At 48.6% G+C, this 20,087-nt stretch overlaps 1 protein-coding gene across 1 annotated transcript; it reads left to right on the top strand.

The window, feature by feature from the left end:
- The first annotated feature begins 2,457 nt into the window (after positions 1–2,457).
- Positions 2,458–19,693, top strand: LOC115310293. The gene is made up of 2 exons (XM_029968636.4): positions 2,458–2,778; positions 18,674–19,693. Exons 1-2 carry the CDS (start codon positions 2,694–2,696, stop codon positions 19,066–19,068), a joined length of 480 nt encoding a protein of 159 aa, XP_029824496.2. The 5' UTR covers positions 2,458–2,693; the 3' UTR covers positions 19,069–19,693.
- Positions 19,694–20,087: the final 394 nt, after the last annotated feature.

A 20,087-nucleotide genomic window follows, 5' to 3' on the forward strand; every position in this document is an offset into this window, starting at 1 on the left:
GTGGGGCGAAAGGCCTCTGAAAACTTCGGACGGTACCGAGACCAGGGAAGTGTAGGGCGACCGGATGTAGGGTAATCGCGGGACACGAGACCTGGGGGCCTTCTTTGTGTTTAGCTTTGGGCTTAACGTGCGTTTGTAAATATGTGTGTAATGTCGCGTTTTGTTTTATTGTACCAACAAACGGGGAGCGGAATCCCGCTCCCGTGAAAGAACCAGGCAGGACTTCGGTTGTTGACGGACCACGTGGGATCTGGCCTGGCGTATCGGCGGCGGTACGCGAATTCCTACAACAAAGATGACAAAGACGGTGTTACTCTTGTCGAGAATATAACTAGTTGAACGAAGTTAAAATCCGAGCATAACGTAATAAAATCGCTTGCTCCAGTTGTAAATGGAATAGAAGAGGGACACACATATTAATGGCGGTCATCAAAATTATAGTAGGCTAACCAGGGAACCGTACAGTCATTTAGTTGATACAGTCGTGCAGAACATTAAAAAATTTTGGAACATTTTGATGGGAGGCGGTGACAAGCTCCAATTACCCAGTTGTGTATGTAAAGAAACAGACTCCAAAATAATTTCAAGAGCCCAAGCAATTGGCACATTAAAAGAAACAAATGAGTTGACTACGGCCAACAAAACGCCCCCACCAGATATGCCAATTTGAATAATCCTACAACGATTGTAAAGTTTCCGGCAATTAAAGAGCTCGTTATTACAAACTTTTGCCGAAAGCCATGTTTTTGTCAAACGAAACTACGAGGGGAGAGCAATAAGTTTCGCCTCCTTGACTGTATAGCTTTTTATTTAGTGATGGGGTCGAAAGATGTTTCATTCAAATGAAAGTTTGAAACCCCTTCATCTTTCCCAGGAGCACAGAGCTTTTCAATGTAGTCTCCACCGGCGGCGATGCACTTCCACTAGCAGTGCGCAAGCCGTCGTTGGATCATTGAGGGCGACATTTGACGAGACCAACGCCGCGCTGAAGGGGCTGCAATCCCAAGATGTTTTACCTCCTTCGCCTTAGAGCCCGGACCTCGCGCCATGAGACTTTTGGCTGCTTGTCAAGATAAAGGAACATCCGAAGGGTACGCGGTATGCGTCCGACTACGAGGTTACCGATGCAGTGCGCCGTTGGTGCCGTCAACAGCCTCCAGTAATCATCTACGAAGGCACGCGGAGAGTAGCCCACCGGTGGCGGAAGTGCATCGCCGCCGGTGCGCGGGAACTACATCGACAAGTTATGTGCTCCTGGGAAAGGGGGGACATCGAACTTTCATTGGAACTTAACATCTTTCAATTACATTATTGATTTTAAAAAGTTACAGCCTAGGAGACCAAAACTCATTGATCGTTCCTCGTATAAATCCGCGTTACAAACATCAATCACTGAGCACAAATCATCACGTTTTCTTATCATATATACTTCTAATATTAAAGAAAAACTTACTCGCTAGTTACCGCTGAAATCGCTTAGGCTCAGGTGGACGTCGGTTCATATAGAAATTTTATTTTGTTCCCATGTTTTTCGATCCGGGTAATGCCAAGTTATCAAACTTTCGCGTTCTATACGGCCGCCCACGTCACAATCTAAACCAGTTTCAGCTTCTTTCTCAGACGCGTATAAATTATTTATGCGGGCCGAAAAGAAAAAAAACGGGCTTCATTATCTCGATCGGACCCATGCAGTTTTTAAGATTCCTTTTTGTCGCTTCAGCGGCGAAGCCCTTTTGAAAATTGAAGCCATTGCATCAGACGACGGCATTCGGCAACACACGTAGATGCACTTATCGCGTGTATTACCGGCTGTTACTCAATGCCGTTAGATTGTCCCGTGTTTTTCTCTTTTTGTCATTTAGACGGCGCATATAGATAAACGTCGGCTGAAAATGAGGCCAAAAGAATTACCCGAAATTTCGCTTATTGCCGTAACACCTGTAATGCATAGATGACGGACAAACGCTCTCGAAGAATCGGTCAAAATGCCACTGCTCCGTCGCACAAAAAAAGAAAAAAGACATTAGGCGTTCATTGGGGTGGCTAAACACACACACAATTAAGCTGCAGTAACATTACTCGTACATCGGGAAAAAGACACGCTATTTCCTATAGTCATGATGACAAAACTATCTGCGGACCTGCCTCAAGCGTCTTGAAAGCTTCGTATATATGCTTCGAACACCTATGTAGACAGTTTTTGCATGACCAATGTGACAGGACTGCAGTACGAGGGGCTCCTCAGACAGTGTGTGCCGGCTGTCATTTGTACGACGTCATAGCAGTTTGGCCGCGGCTACTATAGGGAACGAGACGCCAGCAAACCCGAAATCGCTGCGAAAATTTCCCCGTCCGAAGCGAGCCTATGACGGTTCGTGCGTGGTCACGTGACCGACTGACGTCACGGTCCAGCTGGTTCCGGCAATCGCTTATCTACAGGCGTCGTCGACCAAGTCCACTCCAGACGTCATCGATAATCGATCGGCGACGCCACCCGGCTTGTCCAGCTCCATCGCGACAGTGCCTGCGCTCCACGTGAGCTTCGAAGCGTCGCCGAATCTCCTCGACGTCATTCGAGAGCGTCTCCGTGTCGCATTCGCTATCTGCTTCAGAAGGAAGCCGAAGTCGTCGCTTGTCGAGTCCCGGCGTGGCCTGCGCAACCTTCTGACCCAGAGAAGGCTCGAAGCGTCACGATGCAGCCGAGTTGGAGAAGAACAGTGTTCAGCAGACAGCTCCTGGTTGGCTGTTTCGTTCTGCTGGCAGTCATGGAACTTTCCCGTGAGTATAATTGCGTTCAAAACGTTTATTGGGTCCCCAGAAAGGCGATCTAATTTTTGTGCCTTTCATTCATTAAAGGGGACGGAACAAGGATATTAAGTTGGAATATTTTTTTTTTTTTACTTTACACGAGCTTACCTGCACTAGTGGAGCTCAAGGATACTCGCACGCAACGCCACAACTGCTTTGTTGCGGTGTAATTTCAAGGACAAAAACGATCGTTTTGATTCAATCAATCGCGAAACTTGATGACGTAACTGGAGCATTGCAGTATCCTCCAGTGACGATATTTGAATGCGGTTCAGAAATTGCACCCGAGCATTGCGTGGGCACTCGACTTGGGCTCGTGATAATAGATAGCTCGAGAAGAATTCGGGTAGTGGCCCGTGTACAATCGCTGCAATGACAACAATAGCCGAACCACAACAATGTCTGGAACTCAGTGCGTGTCCTGTGCCTTGCCAACCCCAGCCCCTGGCTATGATCAACATTGTCGACATATTATCGGCTCCAGATCACGTGGCCACTTGTTCTGGCTGCAAGTTGAGGAAGAGAACGCTAAACGTTTTTATTAAATTTTTTCTGAGGCTTCGATGGCGTGTGGTCAAAAACGAACGGGTGTTTCACAGGTCATTAACGTCGGGGTATTCGTTCTAACCGGTATTTCCGTAAAGTACAAAAATCGCTGCAAGAGCCGATAGTTGCCGAGAGGCTAATAATGCAATAGATGCAAGCTCCCCTTCCAGCACGCGCTCGTCGCCCTCTGCCGGCCTTCGGCTGCGCGTGCGACTAAGTGTTATGAAAGGCAGAAAGCTCGCGCAGGAGGCAGAGCATCTACTGAACTTTTGGCCTGTCATCCACTTACTATAGACGATTGCAAGCAGGGCCACTGGCCGCCGCCATCTCTCTGCTCGTGCGGACGAGCCCGTGAAATTTCAAGCTTGCCAAAGCTATCTTCACGCGCAAGCTGCATATGATTGCTGTCATGGGGCGCCTAAATGGGGCACCAGTCGGGGCGCCACGCTTGCAATTGTGTATAAATATCGGCATAACATTGCGTGAGGTATGCTACTAAAAATACGCTCTCAGCCAATAGGCAGGGTTTTAAATTTTAACTCGAACATAATTTTTGTAGCAAAAGGGGTGAGAGACTGGTGCCGTCTTCAACATTCTTTTATCAGATTCGGCACACATTACATGAGAAAGGAGGGGGGGGGGGGGGGGCATAGAAAGAAATGTTACTAACCAAAAGAAGGCGTTGAGAGATTTACGTGCGAAGCACCTCTGTTTTTTTATTTATTTTTACTTTCGAACTATTACTGCTGCAGACGCCATCACGTACAGAGCATGTGTCTACGTTCCCAGCGTTCTTTTCTCTTTTGGCTTGGGTTGCTTAGGTAATTCGGCAGAAGGGCGGGGAGGTCTTTCAGTCATCCCGCAGCGAGAGCTTCCGGTCTTCGAACGGACACGCCCAGCTAAAGCACGACGGCAGGCAACTAGCGCGTACAGGAGGCAGGGCATCGGAGAAAAATGTCCTCCCGTTCTCATCCTTCCAATGACGATTACAGTCGAGATGCTTCGGTTATGCCCTCTTATTATCCCTCTTCGTGATGTGATGATCAAGCGTTGCCTCGCCGTAACGTCAGGAGTTGCAACGCTGCCTACTTATCGGTTGCGAACGACAACTTCGATGGTGCGCTAAAAAGTACGACTGAAGCTCGCATGTCCCCGAGTGTTCAACCGCAACATTGTCGAGTCTGACCTTGTGACATTTCTCTCATTTTTATGAATGAAATCAGAATGTCACTGACAGGATGAGAACGCCTTTGATAGCACTTCACCGTCTCGTGGGCTTCGAGCGTGCACACGCAGCCTAACCTCGACGGAGGCAACGAGCGCGTGCTGGTGGCGGGGAAGAAGTGCCCTGCCGTTCTCGCTCTTTCGGTGACTACAAACACGACCTAGTGAGCTCTTGGCCAATCGTAAAAAGCCAACCGCGGCGATGCTTTTGATCTCGCACATGGCCAATAGGCATGTAGCTGTCAAGTTTGGAGAACGCCTATGGCGAGCAAAATCAAATATTTCTTAATTGCGTTTTGGCGGTGCGTTAATGCGCTTTCTCACGTTTCTCTCGGACGCTCAGCTGGCAAAATTTCATTTTTTGGATAACAATTTGAGGGGAAAACAAGAACAAAAAAAGCTACAATAAAATCATTCTTATATTTTTGGTACGACAGCGCGAGCTGCTTCGTTTCCTTTCTTTACTTAATTTTTTTTAGGCGCTTTGTTACGGCGCGTGAGCAAATGCCGCTGCAGGCTTGTAACCATACACCGTGCTTGTAACCAATCGTGGCTCGTGCATGATTGAGCGCTTGATCAGGCACGAATGATTGCATCAAGCGCTTTGTGCTCAATGCAAAAGACCTTTCCGGAGATCTGTAGCGCCCCCAGCGTTTGCTTTATGCATTGCGACTTTCCGATGTGCTGCACGTGACATTATCCAGGAATCGAAGACGAAGTTGGCATTGGTTTAGCATCTTATGATCTCGAAACGCAGAGAAGGCAGAAGGAAAGCAGCACAAAGCCTCCTTTCGTGCTTTTTTTTTTTTTTTTTTTTTTTTGTACGTTTTAAGCTTAAGTGATAAGAGTGAACGAATCGTGCCGCTTCCAAGATATGCAAAGCGTTCGAGGAGGCACTAGAGTACGTCAGAATAGTCACACAATTCTCTTTTCCACAAGTCTCCTGGATTTTCCAGAAAGGTCTATTACATTACATTATCGCGTCTAACGAGCCCACTCGCGCCCCCCGGCCGAGAGAAACAGGTCTATACACTCTAAGAAAAAGCTTGTGCGTTTTCTTTCCCGAAGAACATGCGAAGTAGCATTAAGCAATGCAAAACGTCACGCTTGCATTGCTTGATAATATATAGCAGACTATGCTTTTTGGTCTAAACATATGTTTCGGCATTGTCATTCGCTGAGCTGATTCCGCGGACAGCAGTGATTGGCTGTTCGCTTGTTCTGCGGGAAAGAAAACGCACGGACTTTTTTTTTAGAGTGTAGGCCCGAAAAGAGGGGGGTGAGCAACAGTGCAAGCTTAACTCTGAAACAAGCTTTTTGCGCACAATACCTTGCGCAGATAAAGGGGATTGGCAGGATGCGCCTAAATGTCACTTTTGCTGGCCTACAATTGCGTCTGGTTGCTCAGCCGAAGAGAGACATGGCGGCGGTCAGATATCCTGCTTGATATCGCGTAATCTCAAATTTTCCGCATACATCGCGAGCAGCCGCCAACTCTTATCTAGGTCAACGCTCAGACATCTGTCCTAATCCAACAGTTTACGTCAGAAACAGGGAAGCCCCCTTTTTAATGGAGAGTTTTAGCGACCTGCTTTTGCACATCCGGTATGGTACGATAGCCTGGGCCCTCCGGTACGAACTGCGCACGCCTTGCCGCAGAATTAAGACTAGCACACTGGCAGTGCGTGCCGAAGGCCCCATCGCACCGCACCGGATGTGCAGAAAACGGTTCCCTAAAACTCTCTATTAGGAAGTTTTAGCGAGTTGCTTGTCGAGCACACGGTTTCGAAATCACGAACCGTGCAGCTGGTCCGTTCAGTGAAACCGTACGTGAAATTTGACATAACTTAGCGAATCGTGAAACTGGCGCAACCGGGTAAATGATGATGATGATTGTGTTTGACGGTGGGCCCATCTTCTAGTAAACAGGTGAAACATTCTGCAACGTGAAAGTCTGTGGCGGCTCGTGTTTCCGGCGTACGATCATTTGCCGGTCGGAACTTTAAGAACTGCGAAGCTAGATGGAGTTAAAAGTATCTGAACGACCGTAAGGGTATGTGGTGTGTCGCCGTCATCATGAACTTGAACGATCGTTCACGTTGTGTGACGTCGAACCAAATAATTTCGTCTGCTCGCGGTGGCCACGGCAGCTAGGCTGCCCGCAGATCGCAAATATTTACTAGCATGCGCAGTTTACAGCATTCACGATCACTTACCATTGTGAGCAGTCCTCCAAATGATTTCGTTCAACCTCTCAAATGAAGCAGACTAACAGGACGGCAAATCGCCTCCCGCTGTCCTAAGCCTAACGCTCGGCTGGGTAGGCGAAGGCCGTCGCCGGACCGACGGCCATCTTTTTTTTACCCGAGTCGTGAACGGTGCTGGCTGCGTTGCGGTGATGACTCCAGCGGCTGGAATTTGAGAAACGAACGAGAAGAGCCTCCTGACACCCCGAACGACTCGCGCGCGCATGCGCAGTGGCGTCGTTGATGCGTTCGACGGCGAACCGTTTGTGTGGAAACGACCTGCTAAAACTCCCATTAAAGGGGTACTCCGCCGATTTTTGAGCTACCTCAACTAACTATATTTTCTGACTCCCAGGCCTTTACCCTTTCTGGAATGCTATTTAATATCGTGAAAATCATAATAGTTATTGCGAAATCGGCAAATGAAAATGATGCAAAAACAGACATTCAAATATACCCGCCCTTTTCAGGGCCGTGACGTCAGTGGAAGTTCAGCTTGCCAGTCGGGCGAGCAGTTTAAAAAATAGAACATGCCAATTATGTGTTCCGTGCTGGAGCGCGGGGACTGGAGCGAGCTTCCAAGGCATTCATTTGACACCATGAAACTGGTTCAAATCACTTGGGAACAAATTCTACAGTCCAAAGAGTGAAACCCTGCACTTCCAATGACGTCACTTTTTCATTGTTGCCAGTAGAGACTTTCAGTTTGAAAAACACGGTGAGGACCAAAATGGTAAATTCAATAACTTCGTGAAAAAAAATTATTTTGACCTAATATTTGGGATACTATTTTGGCGATGTTGTTTGGCGAGTTTAGCAAAATTTCAAGCAAATCGGGGACCATGAAGAAATCGGCGGAGTACCCCTTTAATGCCGAGACCTCTGACCGTATACGGTTCTCCCCGGTCAGACCAGACGGGTCGCTGCGGCGCTGATGGGCATCCCGCATTAGAGCACTGCACGGGCCCGCTGACCTTTATTTAGCCTTACCCGACCCAGGCCAGGCCGGCGATATGTCTAGCTGATCTGGCACGGCCCGATCCCGGCCCGATGAGAGGCCTACCTGATCAGGTCCGGCCCAGGCCCGGCCCGGTGCATCTCATAAATTCAAAGTTGCACTAAGAAGGTGTTGGTGCACTTGATTTGTTTATTAATTGGCATGAAATACACTGTGATATAGCAGTCGCGTGGTGAACATTCGAAAGGTTATAAAAATATAAAAATACATTTTATCTTTGGTAGCCAGAGGGCGTTCTTTTTTTTTCTTTTTTTCTTTAAAACTTTGACAAGGATAGGGAAAAACAATTGTTTCCTGTGATCGAATTGTCCTCGTTTTCCTGCCTGACGGCAGCTGTCCCAGTATGTTCCTCAAATCCCCAGGATTCTCCGTATCTCCTTGTAGGCTTTCTTAGTCGAAGACGGCTTTTTTTTTTTTTCTAATATCTTTTTTAGTTGTGGGGTCGTAGCGAGTGCACACTTCGGATTTCTCGTTTCTTTCAAGTCTAAATGATCAAGCGTCAGCATATTGTTCTCAGCGTTTTAGAAAATGTGCTACACCATTGCCCGAGCCCTGCCTGGATCCGGAAACAATATGTACTACCCGGAACGGGCACGGCCCGGACACAAACACAGTCCGGTCCAGGCCCGGCCCGCAGGCCGGGCAGGGTCGGGCTTTCCGGTTGGCCCGGCCCCCCAGTGCCGAGCTCTATCCCGCACTCCCTCCGAGTTGCTGTCACGCGCGATGACGATCCACTAGCCAGGCCAGGGCTGTCCAATAACAAGTACCGTTGCGTGGCCCAGCCGCACAGGCCCCTGAAGGGCGAACTTTTAGGGCCGATATGTTTCGGTGGCGACCTACCATGGTTTTCATGCATGACGTCACGACCTTGCCTCGCCATGACGTCACGAGTTATGATTTTTGCTACTTATCAGTTGTGACAAAAATATCGACGGCGTGTTTAAAAAACGGGGTGGAAGCTAGGATAGCCAATACCATCGGCCTTGACAGTCTGACAATGTTCTCATGCCCGTTGTCGGGCCAATCCCGGATAACCGACCACAGTGACGCTTTTGGCAGCGCACGTCGCTAATACTCTGTTCATCCCTAAGCGGACAGCGCCGTTGAAGATAGAAAAGATAGTTGTTCGTTGAACCAGCCTTGAGTCTGCGAGCGAGCTAGTCCCACTGCACCGTAAACTGAACGGAGTATGGGCCTCCTGCGTTGCCCAGGGGGTGCTGCGAAAAGGGACTTGTTAGGCCTTGTTTTGAGTAGTACAAACTTTAGCGTCTCAAACTGTCACGCATGCAGAAGCCAAGCAGAAGCGTGCCTGCTCTGATGCGGAGCGCGAGATCACGATGAAAATACAAAAAACAACAAAAATTCGAACGCCGTCAAAGCTAAGCCGCTAGAAAGTGAGCCAAGAGATGCCGTTTCACGCGTTCCAAAGTGACATCAAAAAGAAAAAAAAAATTAAAGCCTTGCGACACAGGTACTTTGACGTCACCACCCAGAGATAAGAGACGCGTACTCTAGCGGTGGTGTCATGAATTTGGCACTTTTGATTGTCTTGCGGCGTTGAGTCTGGCCTAGAGCCACTTAGAGCCACTAAATAAGCTGCGCTTAGAGTATCGGCACTCCGTTCCCCGACATTGTAGTGGTCGCCGCCATTTTGGCTCGTATGCAGAACAGACGCAACGGCCGATCGTCATGATTCAAAAGTGCGACGTCCTCAGCATTAGATTCGGTGTTAGGAAGGTAATGTAATATTGTTTTGCTCTGTCGCGAACGGTTTAAACATTTGTGGAGGGCGGAAAAGCGTTTCCTGTGATTTCAGATAAAGCTTCAGATAACTGGCAACCATGATTTTAAGCCACAATATGGCCAAGTGTCGTTACTCTGAAGCGTAGCTTATTTAGTGGCACTAGTCTGGCCGATTTCTTGCGTCCAAAGGTGTTTTTTTTTTTTTTTGTTCTTCAGCACCAGACAGAATTAAAAAAGCTCGACCAACGTGCCATAAGTAGTGCGAGGCTCAATCAGGCGAGCTTGTACTGCCCAAAATGAGGGCGCTACAGTTTTTTCAAAGCTTCAGCACAGGAGGCCTATAGGGGTCGACGCACACATGCAGAGCATTCTCACTTTTGATCAAACGTTCTATCGGACAAAATATTTGCTCACGCGGAACATTCAATGTTTTGAGCGGCCTGGAGTGCGAACCAAAACAAGACCCTTTCACTCGGTACAGCAATAAGCTAATCTGCAACACAGATAAGGTAACCGCTCGTGTTCAACTCGGGGCCTCCACGCGGTTACCATTGTTGTTTATTTAGAGGCGTTGACGCAAGTCAAGTGCAATAGACAGGTTTTTACCACAATGGCTTGTCTCGGATGTCTTCAAATATTGATTTAGTTGTTATCAGTCACATGGAGCCTTGACATTGCTCCTGCTCTCTGCATCCCTTTGGCAAGCAACCGCCGGGAGTGTTGACAAAGAATCGGTAATAACTATGGTTGCGTAATTTAGGTGCATACCAGTAAATCCCGAGCCTTGTTCTGTAAAAATGTAGAAAACCCGAAAAAGGCCGAAGTGCTCCAATTCGGCGTCCCGGAATAAGAACAACACAAGCTTCACGATAAGAAATCTTTCAAATGCCATTTCATTCGGCAGCAAGTTCTCGCGGTGGGTTAGAAGTGCGCAAGAAAACTCGGCGCGTCTCTTTGTTGTTGTTGTTTTTTTTGTTTTTTTCCACCGCTATTGCGTGAAGAAGAAAAAAACCAAGGCCTGTTTCGAAGGTTATGTACCTCAATAAATAATTCTACGTGGTACGGAAACTACAAGCATGGCTGCCTCGCCCTTTTAAAGGACCAGTTCCCAAGCACCAAGGAGCATGATGGGAGTGTAGTTACGCATGCTACTTGTGCGGGCATTTGCAGCAGTGACTGCTCTAAGAAGAAAACCTGAAATAACGATACTTAACACGCGGGTTTATTTTTCTATTCATATTTTTTTAATCTTTTATACTGATGAGGGGAGCGCGTGCAGAGCCATGTGTCGTCGGTTCACATTAAATGCGAACGGTGACGGAACTTCGAGCCCACTATCGGCGCAGCTTCCAAGCTTGCGTTCTGCTTGGCGAGGTTCAAACACTTCGGAGTAGGGTGCTGCGAGGTTGTGCGTCCTACTCCACTATTTTTAAACCTCGCCAAGCATAACCCAAGCTTGAAAGCTGCGCCGGTAGCGGGCTCGAAGTTCCGTTACTGTTGGTATATCATTTGAACCCGATGGTACCTAAGTTTTCAGCCTTCTTCTTTGTTCTTGGGTACACTGCCAAAAGGTAATATTGTGTAAGGTAATATAGTGTAAAAAAAACGTACCCGGTATTAGACGTTTGTCTTCAAGCAACGTAAAGTCGGTCTGCTTTTGAGGTATAACGACAATGGATTGCGCTGTTTATGAGATATTTTGCCAGTGCAGTACAATTGCTAGCCTGAAGTTTTTAAAGTTCATCGCGCATTAGCGATACACGAACGCACATCGGTAAGATACCCATCAACATCGAAGCGGGCAAGGGTGGGAATTCGACTCTTGAACCCAGGATGCCTGGGATCTGTTGCGCGATGTTTGGCATTTATTGTGTAAATGGTTGAATGTCTAAGCCGATGAAACCTGTGTTCTAAAAGCGCTTCCTAGAAATACCCTTCATAAGACCGCCCCTTAAATGGACACGATAAAAAGCTTCACCCCAGAACCACTTAAGCACTATATTTTTCTGAGAATATTGCACAACACTAAAAGATAAATTTTTCTCCAATCTTTATATATATATATATATATATATTTTTTTTTTTGTTACGTCCGCACAATTTACAATATTTGCCCCGCTCTCGACGAGAATCTAAGCGCGTATTATATCAGGGCTTCGTATTTTCGGGATTATCTTTTTTCGACTTCGGGGGGTGCTTTGTTAGGGGTTTATTTTATCCCACCGATTCGGCGCTTTTCAGTGGCAGTCTTCGGCGGTCGGTGTCAATCTTCGCGGCGTTAAAGCGGCAGTGCAGCGAATTAACGTTGAAGGAAATTTAACCTTGTATTTTTTTTTATATTGTTTATCTTGGCACAAGCGACAAACAACACGGTACCTTCCCCCGAAACACTGCGATTCCGCTGCGTCATCGCAAAGGAAAAAGAAACTAATATTTTTTCCCTGGACCTGCAGCCGCGTGTGGCAGTCATGAAAACCACAGTGTTATGTCACTGGGGGCACACGACTGTTCGTGGCGCCATCTATGGAAGTCAACAAACCATTCTCCCTCCTCCGCTAACCTCCTTGCCGTTTTCGTTGAGAACCGTCTGTCCGTCTTCTGTCTCCATCGGTCGTCTCGACTCTCAAGACTCAAAAACGCTGCTGAGCGTGGGACCCGCGGACTGAGCCGGGTGCATCGTTTTGCTCTGCAGTGTCCCAGTTCAGTCTCCCTCGTGCAAACAGCCTCTACGAGCAGTTCCGTAAATGCGCAAGTCTGATAACGTTGGTGAACGCGCTTTCTCACGTTGCTCGCGGACGCTGAGCTGGCATAATTTCATTTTGGATAACAATAGCCGATCTCACTAAGTGTTCGGCGCATGCGTGTCGCCGCCATAACTTTAGTTCCCATGAGGCAGACGGCCGTGCATGCGAGGGCTCATGCTGCCTCGTGCTCTACACACGCAGAGCTCCAGCGAGGTTGTCGTACATGCAGAAAGACTGAAGTTCCCTGGATGCACTGCGGCAGCGGTGGCTTAGTCAAACTGGCTGGTGAGATCGGTCTATTCGAGAGAAAACAACAAGAGCAATAAATCTACAAGAAAATCATTCTCATCGTTTTAATAGAACAGCGCGTGCTAAACTTTTTTTTTTATTTAAGTTTTTTTTAGAAGCTTTGTTACTGTAAGTGAGCAAATGCTGCCGCACGCTTGTAAAGAACCGTGGCTCGTGCAAGGCCGAACGCTGCAGTGGCGCTTTGTGCTCACAATAAATAGAGTGCCTTCATACACACCCTAACAATAAAGCCCCTCTATCATGGGAAACGTGGCGCCACTCATTCTTGTGGAAATGCTCGACACACGTGCCGCGCGCCATTTGTGGGAAGAGCATGGTGCTGCGCTGTGTCGCGATGATCTGCCCAAGGGCTGCACGTTGCACGTGCCTCGTGCATCGGCCCACCTTGCGCTACTTTTGAAACATGAAGGGGATTTAGCTCACGAAACCTGACAGTTCGACGACGGAAGCATAGAGGGCCCGGTCGCACACTTGGAGCGCGACGATCTGGTAGCACAGAGCATCAAAGAGCCGTTTCTCGGGGAACCTGGACGTCAGCGCACAGCTTTTGCAGCGGCGAGAAACCCGAAATACACTTGTTCGCTCGGGAGGAGTTTGTTTAGGCGTCTCGCCGCAGCGGGGCGCCAGTCACGTGGCTCTCCTCTCATCCGTTGTCTGTCGCTCCACCTTTTCCCTTCCGGTAAAACCACTTGATGTGTTTGCGTTTGTCTTGCAAGTAGCGTCAAATATGCCAGTGCACGAGGCCCGTGTCTCGACTGGCCCCTTGGAAGCGAATGTCGGCGCAGCACTGAAATGAGCGGCTCTTGCAAGCGAATGGTGTCGAAGCACCCGCTTATGGCACGTGTCTTGCGCGTTTTCAGAACAATGGTTGGCCGTACTTGAAAGTGTGAATTTTATGAAGGGACTTTACTTTCCGGAAATCTGTAGCGCCCCATCATTTGCTTTATGCATTGTGACGTTCCTATGTGCGGCACGTGACATTATTCAGGCATTGAAGACGAAGTTGACGTTGGTTTAACATTTCATGATCTCGAAGCGCAAAGAAGGAAGAAAGAAAGCAACACATCAAATGTGCTGGCCTCCTTTTGTGTTAATTACTTTCTTTCTATTTTTGTTCTAAGTTTCTAATGATAAGAGAGAACGAATCGTACCGCTTCCAAGATGTACAAAGCGTTCGAGTCTGCACTAACGTAGATCAAAACAACCCACACTTCCCCTCGCCACGAGGTCTCCTGGGAACTTCCGGAAAGGTCTATTACATTACATGGTCGCGTTTTCCGCAGGGTGCCTACATGTCTGTCTGTCTCAGGGTGAAGACATCCGTTGTTGCCCTGAATGTGCCAGCGCGTGACGCTTTCGCGCACTCAGTGCGTAACTTGGGCGGTAAAATGGCATCTGTGCATTAGCCAAAGCTACGCGCTCGAGCTGAGTGACACCGGATTGCGCGCACTTCAAAATGCATAAAAAAGCGATTGGGCGGGAAAATGGCTGAGATGTCACCACTCAAGCAAAAGACCGCGTGTGTATGAAGGCACTCTAGTCTTCCATAAAGTGCCTTCATACACACGCGGTCTTCCAAGCTCGCTCGTGCCCCCTAACAGCGAGAAGCAGGCTTATAGCCGCAAAATGCGCACAACACTGCAAGTTTAAATCTGCAACAAGCTTTTGAGCACCAAAACGTGCGCAGATAAACTGTATTGGAAGGGATGCGCCTCAATGTCACTCTTGCAGGCCTACAATAGCGTCTTGTTGCTCACACGAAGAGAGACAGGGCGTCTGTCAGATATCCTGCTTGATATCGCGTAATCTGGAATTTTCCGCATACTTTGTGAGCAGCCACCAACTCCTATCTAGGTCAAGGCTCGAACATCTGTCGAAATCCAACAGTTCACGTCAGAAACAGGAAAACCCCCTCTTTATTAGAGAGTTTTAGGGAACCGTTTTTACACATCCCCTACGCTACGATGGGCCTTCCGGTACGAACTGCGCATGCACTCCGCAGAAGACTCGCACACTGGCAGTGTGTACTGTATCGGATGTGCAAACACGGTAAAACCTTCCTATTAGAAAGTTGTAGAGAACCGTGTTTGCACATCCGATAGGGTACGATGGGCCCTTCGGTATACGAACTGTGCATATGCGAGTCTTCTGTGCTACCGCATGCGCAGTTCGTACCGGAGGGCTCATCATACCGAACAGAGGAGACGTTGTGGCGCTGAAGGGCATTCCGCACTCCCTCCGAGCTCCTGCCACGCGCTATGACGGGCCGCTAGCCAGGCCAGGGCAGTCCGATAGCAAGTACCGCTGCGTGGCCCAGCCGCGCAGGCCCCTGCATGGCGGACTATTAGCACCGAGATATGTTTCGATGGTGCCCTCCTACGGTTTTCATGCGTGACGTCACGACCTTGCCTCGCCATGACGTCACGAGTTGTGATCGTTGCTACTTATCAGTTGCAAAAAAGAAAATCGATGGTGTGTTCAGAAAGCACAGTGGAAGCTATAAGAGCCATTACCATAGACCTTGACAGACAGTCCGACAATGCTCTCATGCCCGTTGTCTTGCCGATCCCGGGAAACCGACCACAGGGACGCTTTTTGGCGCGCACAGCGCTAATACTCTGTTTCCCCTAAGCGGACAGCGCGGTTTAAGATAGTGAAGATAGGTGTTCAATGAACCAGCCATGAGTCTGTATTTCGCCTCGTGGCCACGCTCCTGCCCATACTTAGGCGCAGAGAGAGGTGTCGGGTGACGAAAGGGAGGCGGCTGATCGGTCCGGCGAGCCAGCTAGTCCCACTGCACCGTCAGCTTATGGGTGGAGGAGTATAGGGGCCGACGCACACCTCCAGAGCATGCTCACTTTTGGTCAAACGTTCTATCAGTCAAAATATTTGCTCACGCGGAAAATTCGATGTTCTGAGCGGCCTGGATTGCGAACCAAAACTAGTCTCTTTCACTAGGTACCGCAATAAGCTAATCTGCAACCCAGATAAGGTAACCGCTGATGTTCATCTCAGGGCCTCCACGCGGCTTCCATTGTTTTGTCTTTTTAGAGGCGTTGACGCAACTCAAGTGCACAGGACAGGATTTTAAAACAATGGCTTGTTTCGGCTGTCTTCAGACATTGATTTAGTTGTTATCAGTCACGTGGAGCCTTGAGATTGCTCCTGCTCTCCGCATCCCTTTGGCATGCAACCGACGGGCGAATTGACCAAGAATAGGTAATAACTAGGGTTGCGCTTTTAGATGTAAACTAGTAAACCCCGAGCCTTGTTCGGTAAAAAATGTGGAAAACCCGAGAAAGACCGAAGTGCTCTAATTCGGCGTCTTGAAATAAGAACAACACGAGCTTCACCTGAAGAAATCTTTCAAATGCCGTTTCATTCGGCAGCTCGTTCTCGTTGCGAGTTAGGAGAGCGCAAGCGAACTCTGCGTGTCTCTTTGTTTTGTTTTTTCCTGCCACCGCCATTACGTGGAAAGAAACCCTAACGCCTGTTTCGTAGTTCTAAACGTCAATAAATAATTCCAAGTAGTACTGAAACTACGCATTTCTGCACCGCCCTTTTAAGGGACCAGTACCCAAGCCCCAAAGAGCATGATAGGAGTGTATAGTTACACGCGCTAGCCGTGCGGGCGTCTGCAGCAGCAACTGCTCTAAAACAAAAACCTAAAAGAATGCTACTTAGCACGTGGGTTCGTCAAAGTTTTGATTTTTCTATTATTATTTTGTTAATATTTTCTACTGATGATGGGATAGCGTGCAGAGCTATGTACTTGTCGTGTTCAAATGAAATGCGAGCAGTGACAGAACTTCGAGCCCACTACCGGCGCAGCTCCCAAGCTTGGGTTGTGTTGGACGAGGTTCAAACACAGGCACGTAGCCAGGGGGGGGGGGGGGGGGGGGGGGGGGCGGCCAATGGGGGGGGAGGCCAATGGGGGGGGGGGGGAGGGGGCCAATCGAGGTATTTTTTTCTTCATAGACTGCCCTCCACAAAAGACAATTTGCTATATGTTTATTGTTCCTCTCACCATTAAAAAAGGGAGCGATTTATCGGGATTTATTTGTCTATTTTTCCTTGTTATATCAGTATCGCGTGGCTTCTTTCGCAGCTACTAAGCGTGCAGCACAAGTGATAGCGTTGCTGAACGACCTGTCAGTACTCGGAAAGGTGTGTGTGTGTGGGGGGGGGGGGGGGGGGGGGCGGGTGAGTCCATATTAATCAAATGATCTCCATCAAGAACACGCGAATATTGAAAGTAGAGGATAGCACACACTCTACAGGCATTAGTCCAAAGGAAAACCTAAAATTTTACACAATAGCAATAGACCGATCTCACCAGCCAGTTTGACTACGCCACCGCAGCCGCAATGCTTCTAGGGAACTTTAGTCTTTCTGCGCGTGCGAGAACCTCGCTGGAGCTCTGCGTGTGTAGAGTACGAGACGGCACGAGCCCTCGCAAGCACAGCCGTCTGCCTCCTGTGAACTAAAGTTATGGCGGCGTCAAAATAGTGAGATCGGTCTATTGTTCTGCGTCGCGAAAAACTCCAGTCGAACCACAGTAGTACACGCCGAGCAGCTTCGACGACGAAGCTGACGGAGGCACGTTCCTGGGGCTCAGAGCAGCAGCACTACGGTGTCGTCTATGCGCAAAATCTTCACGCGGCGGCCGCCGCTCTAGGCTTTACAGCTCTCTAGAACACTGTAACAATGCCATGTCGAGCAACTCGAGGAACGCAGAACCGCATGTTGTTGTTGTTCTTCTTGAATGGTTGGTGCATATACCCAAGGAGGATTTTGCCCAAGTACCAGTGCGGTACTAAAAACAAAGGTCATTAAAGCACTAGAATATTGTTTAGTAAATACACTGGGTCTTGGGAGTGACGGGCCCTAACAACGTATTCGTTTGGAAGCCAGAACATAATCATGGATGTGCAGTAGCGGTCGTCATTCTCTTCACCTCCGGACCAAGTGTTACTAGACTAATAAATAACTTAGTTTTCACCGAAAAAAAACAAAAGCCTCTTGGCGATCCGAGCAGTCTCCCGCGGTACCGTTTGCTCCTAAACTTATTTTGCTACTGTATACTCCTTTTCACCTTCTTAAGATGTACCACAGCGGACACTACGAGCTACCGGAGCCGATCCAAAGCTCGGAGTGCGTTACATGACCTTCTGATTGAGCGGAGCTGCGCGCGCTAGATTGACTAATATGGCTCGAAGCGTTGGTTGCGGTACATCGTGACGTGAAAAGCAGTATGGTTGGTGATTGTCAAGCATTTTTTCGTGTTTGTCCACCTTGCTGCCCGCTGGGTGAACAAAAGCTTCCGTGGTGAGAAGGCAACTATAGGTTTGCTAGTCACCAGCTGAGCGTGTGACGTACGTCCACTAAACCTCGCTTACTTCGTGAATGTATCCCTCACTATGACGTACTCTAAAGCGATAGCTTTACAGACTACTTGTTCATGTTGGTTAGTGTTCGTGTTGGTGGCACTAAAGTAAGTTTAGTTCTCACCGTAAGAAGGCCAGGGGGTAGAGTGTCAGCAACGGACCGCAGCTGTTGTTCGGACGTAGCAAGCGCGCAACCAATGGTCTTGCGCCGTAAGGAGTAAAGGGAAGGAGCGAAGGGGTGCACTAAAACTCCATTTTCCCCTATCTTCGCTGTGCAGGAACGGAGGCTGCGTAGCACGGTAGAAACTGCGTATAGCCCGGGCACTGAACAGGAGGCGCTGTGGTCGGCTACTAATCAGCGCGGCTGGTGACAAAAAAAAAAAAAAAAAAAGCAACATTGGCGAGGCCAAGAAACCGAACGATTTGACTTGAGTAGTACGTCAGAGACTCGAGGTTCCGCACGCCACTCGAGCTCGAGATTGGGTCCGACGACTGTGGCCGCAGGTCGTCTCAGAATTTCGAAAATTCCGCATAAGCTGGCGCCCCTTGTCGAACCAAACTTCGCTGCCCGAGGGATATGTGCATTTCACGCTACCTTTATTCCATTTAACTCAATGTCTAAGTCACACGATTGTTTCTCATCCGCAGTTTGCTACGCCAACGACACTTTTCTCCTCAGTGAAGACGCCCGCGCCGAGATGCGAAGGATGTCCAAGGAGAACAGGGATGCGACCGAAGCCCTCGAACTCGAGATCTCCGACCTGGTGCGGCAGCTGAAACTCACCCCTACGGGCGCCCGCAAGGATGAACTGGCGGCGCAACTCAAGGAGAGGCAGCAGCGCCTCAAAACAGTGCGCGAAGAATTTCGCCGGAAGCTGCAAGAGCTGATGGGCAATGCCTCACCGGGAACAGAGCTACCGGACACAATAACCCACGAGCCCAAGCCTACGAACCCCGCAGTATCCACACCATTGGACTCCTTCTTCGAAGAAAGCTGGAGTAACACAAACACCACCCACTCGAGTAAAAACAAAACAAAATGATCCGCACAACAGTGATGTTTACTTTCCGAATATATATCTAAGCGGGTGTTATCTAATCCGCCAGGTCTGTGTTCTGTTTGCGAGGGTGGGCTAAAAGCGAGCTGCTTTGATAATGTTCATTTCTCACCATCAAATGGCGTTGATGAAACATCACTACAAACAGGACGAACAATGGGTTATGATATTGTTTTGTGATATCACCTTAACGTATCAAATGCCATGACCTTGTAATTGGTGCGGTGTGGTTATTCTCTCAGGTGTGGTGAATCAGGCAAGATGTGCTCTTTTTCTTAAGGTCACACACATATTTACCACCATCCGCTTATTCGACCACACTCCATCTCTCAAATGTATACTGTAATGCAGACAAAGGCACAGGCGCGTGGGCTTAGATCAACATGATACAATTGTTTGCACTAGAACACTCTCATAGATATCACTCCAAAGCAACACAATTGCGTCAGTATCTTCGTCAGCACTGCAGACGTTTGTGAGATCAATTATATTTCATATATCATCCTACAGGCAGGCTTCTGATATAATCCGCAGCATGGTTCGTCATGAACAGGCTAGGTTAGATCTGAAGCCTGCTCGCACACGGAAGAAAATAAATTACTATCAACTAGCCCTCTGTTTTTGTGGTTTTTCAAGCGTAAAAACTGACCAAGTCCAGCCGCACGCCGCTTGGTGGCTCAGCAGGTGAGAAAAGCATAGAGGTCCTCACTGGTTGCTCGCTGGTTGCGCCTTGCTGCAGTGGTCGCAGCCTTTAGAAAAGCAAATTCCGCCTTTTCCTGACCGCGGGAATCATTTTGCCCCTGACCGGCGCCGAAAACAAATCCATGCTTGACGAAACGCCTAACGTTACGTGTTCATAAAGTTACCCCGGGTAATTTCACAAGTGGTAGTGGTCAATAACTGCGTAAGCAGCTCATAAACGGCTGCATAAAGTGGGAGGCAAGATGGCCGATACGTTAGCAGACGACAGGGTTGTCCCTACTCTGGGAAAGCTGCCAGCCCAG

This window comes from Ixodes scapularis, unplaced genomic scaffold (genome assembly GCF_016920785.2).
Source record: "Ixodes scapularis isolate PalLabHiFi unplaced genomic scaffold, ASM1692078v2 PGA_scaffold5__190_contigs__length_132052651, whole genome shotgun sequence".
NCBI lineage: Eukaryota > Metazoa > Arthropoda > Arachnida > Ixodida > Ixodidae > Ixodes > Ixodes scapularis.

What these genes read in the sequence shown, in the direction of transcription:
- LOC115310293 (XM_029968636.4), top strand. Translation starts at nt 2,694, where the DNA reads ATGCAGCCGAGTTGGAGAAGAACAGTGTTCAGCAGACAGCTCCTGGTT. An exon ending in GGCAGTCATGGAACTTTCCC is followed by an intron (nt 2,779 to 18,673) that starts GTGAGTATAATT and finishes TCTCATCCGCAG; the next exon opens with TTTGCTACGCCAACGACACT.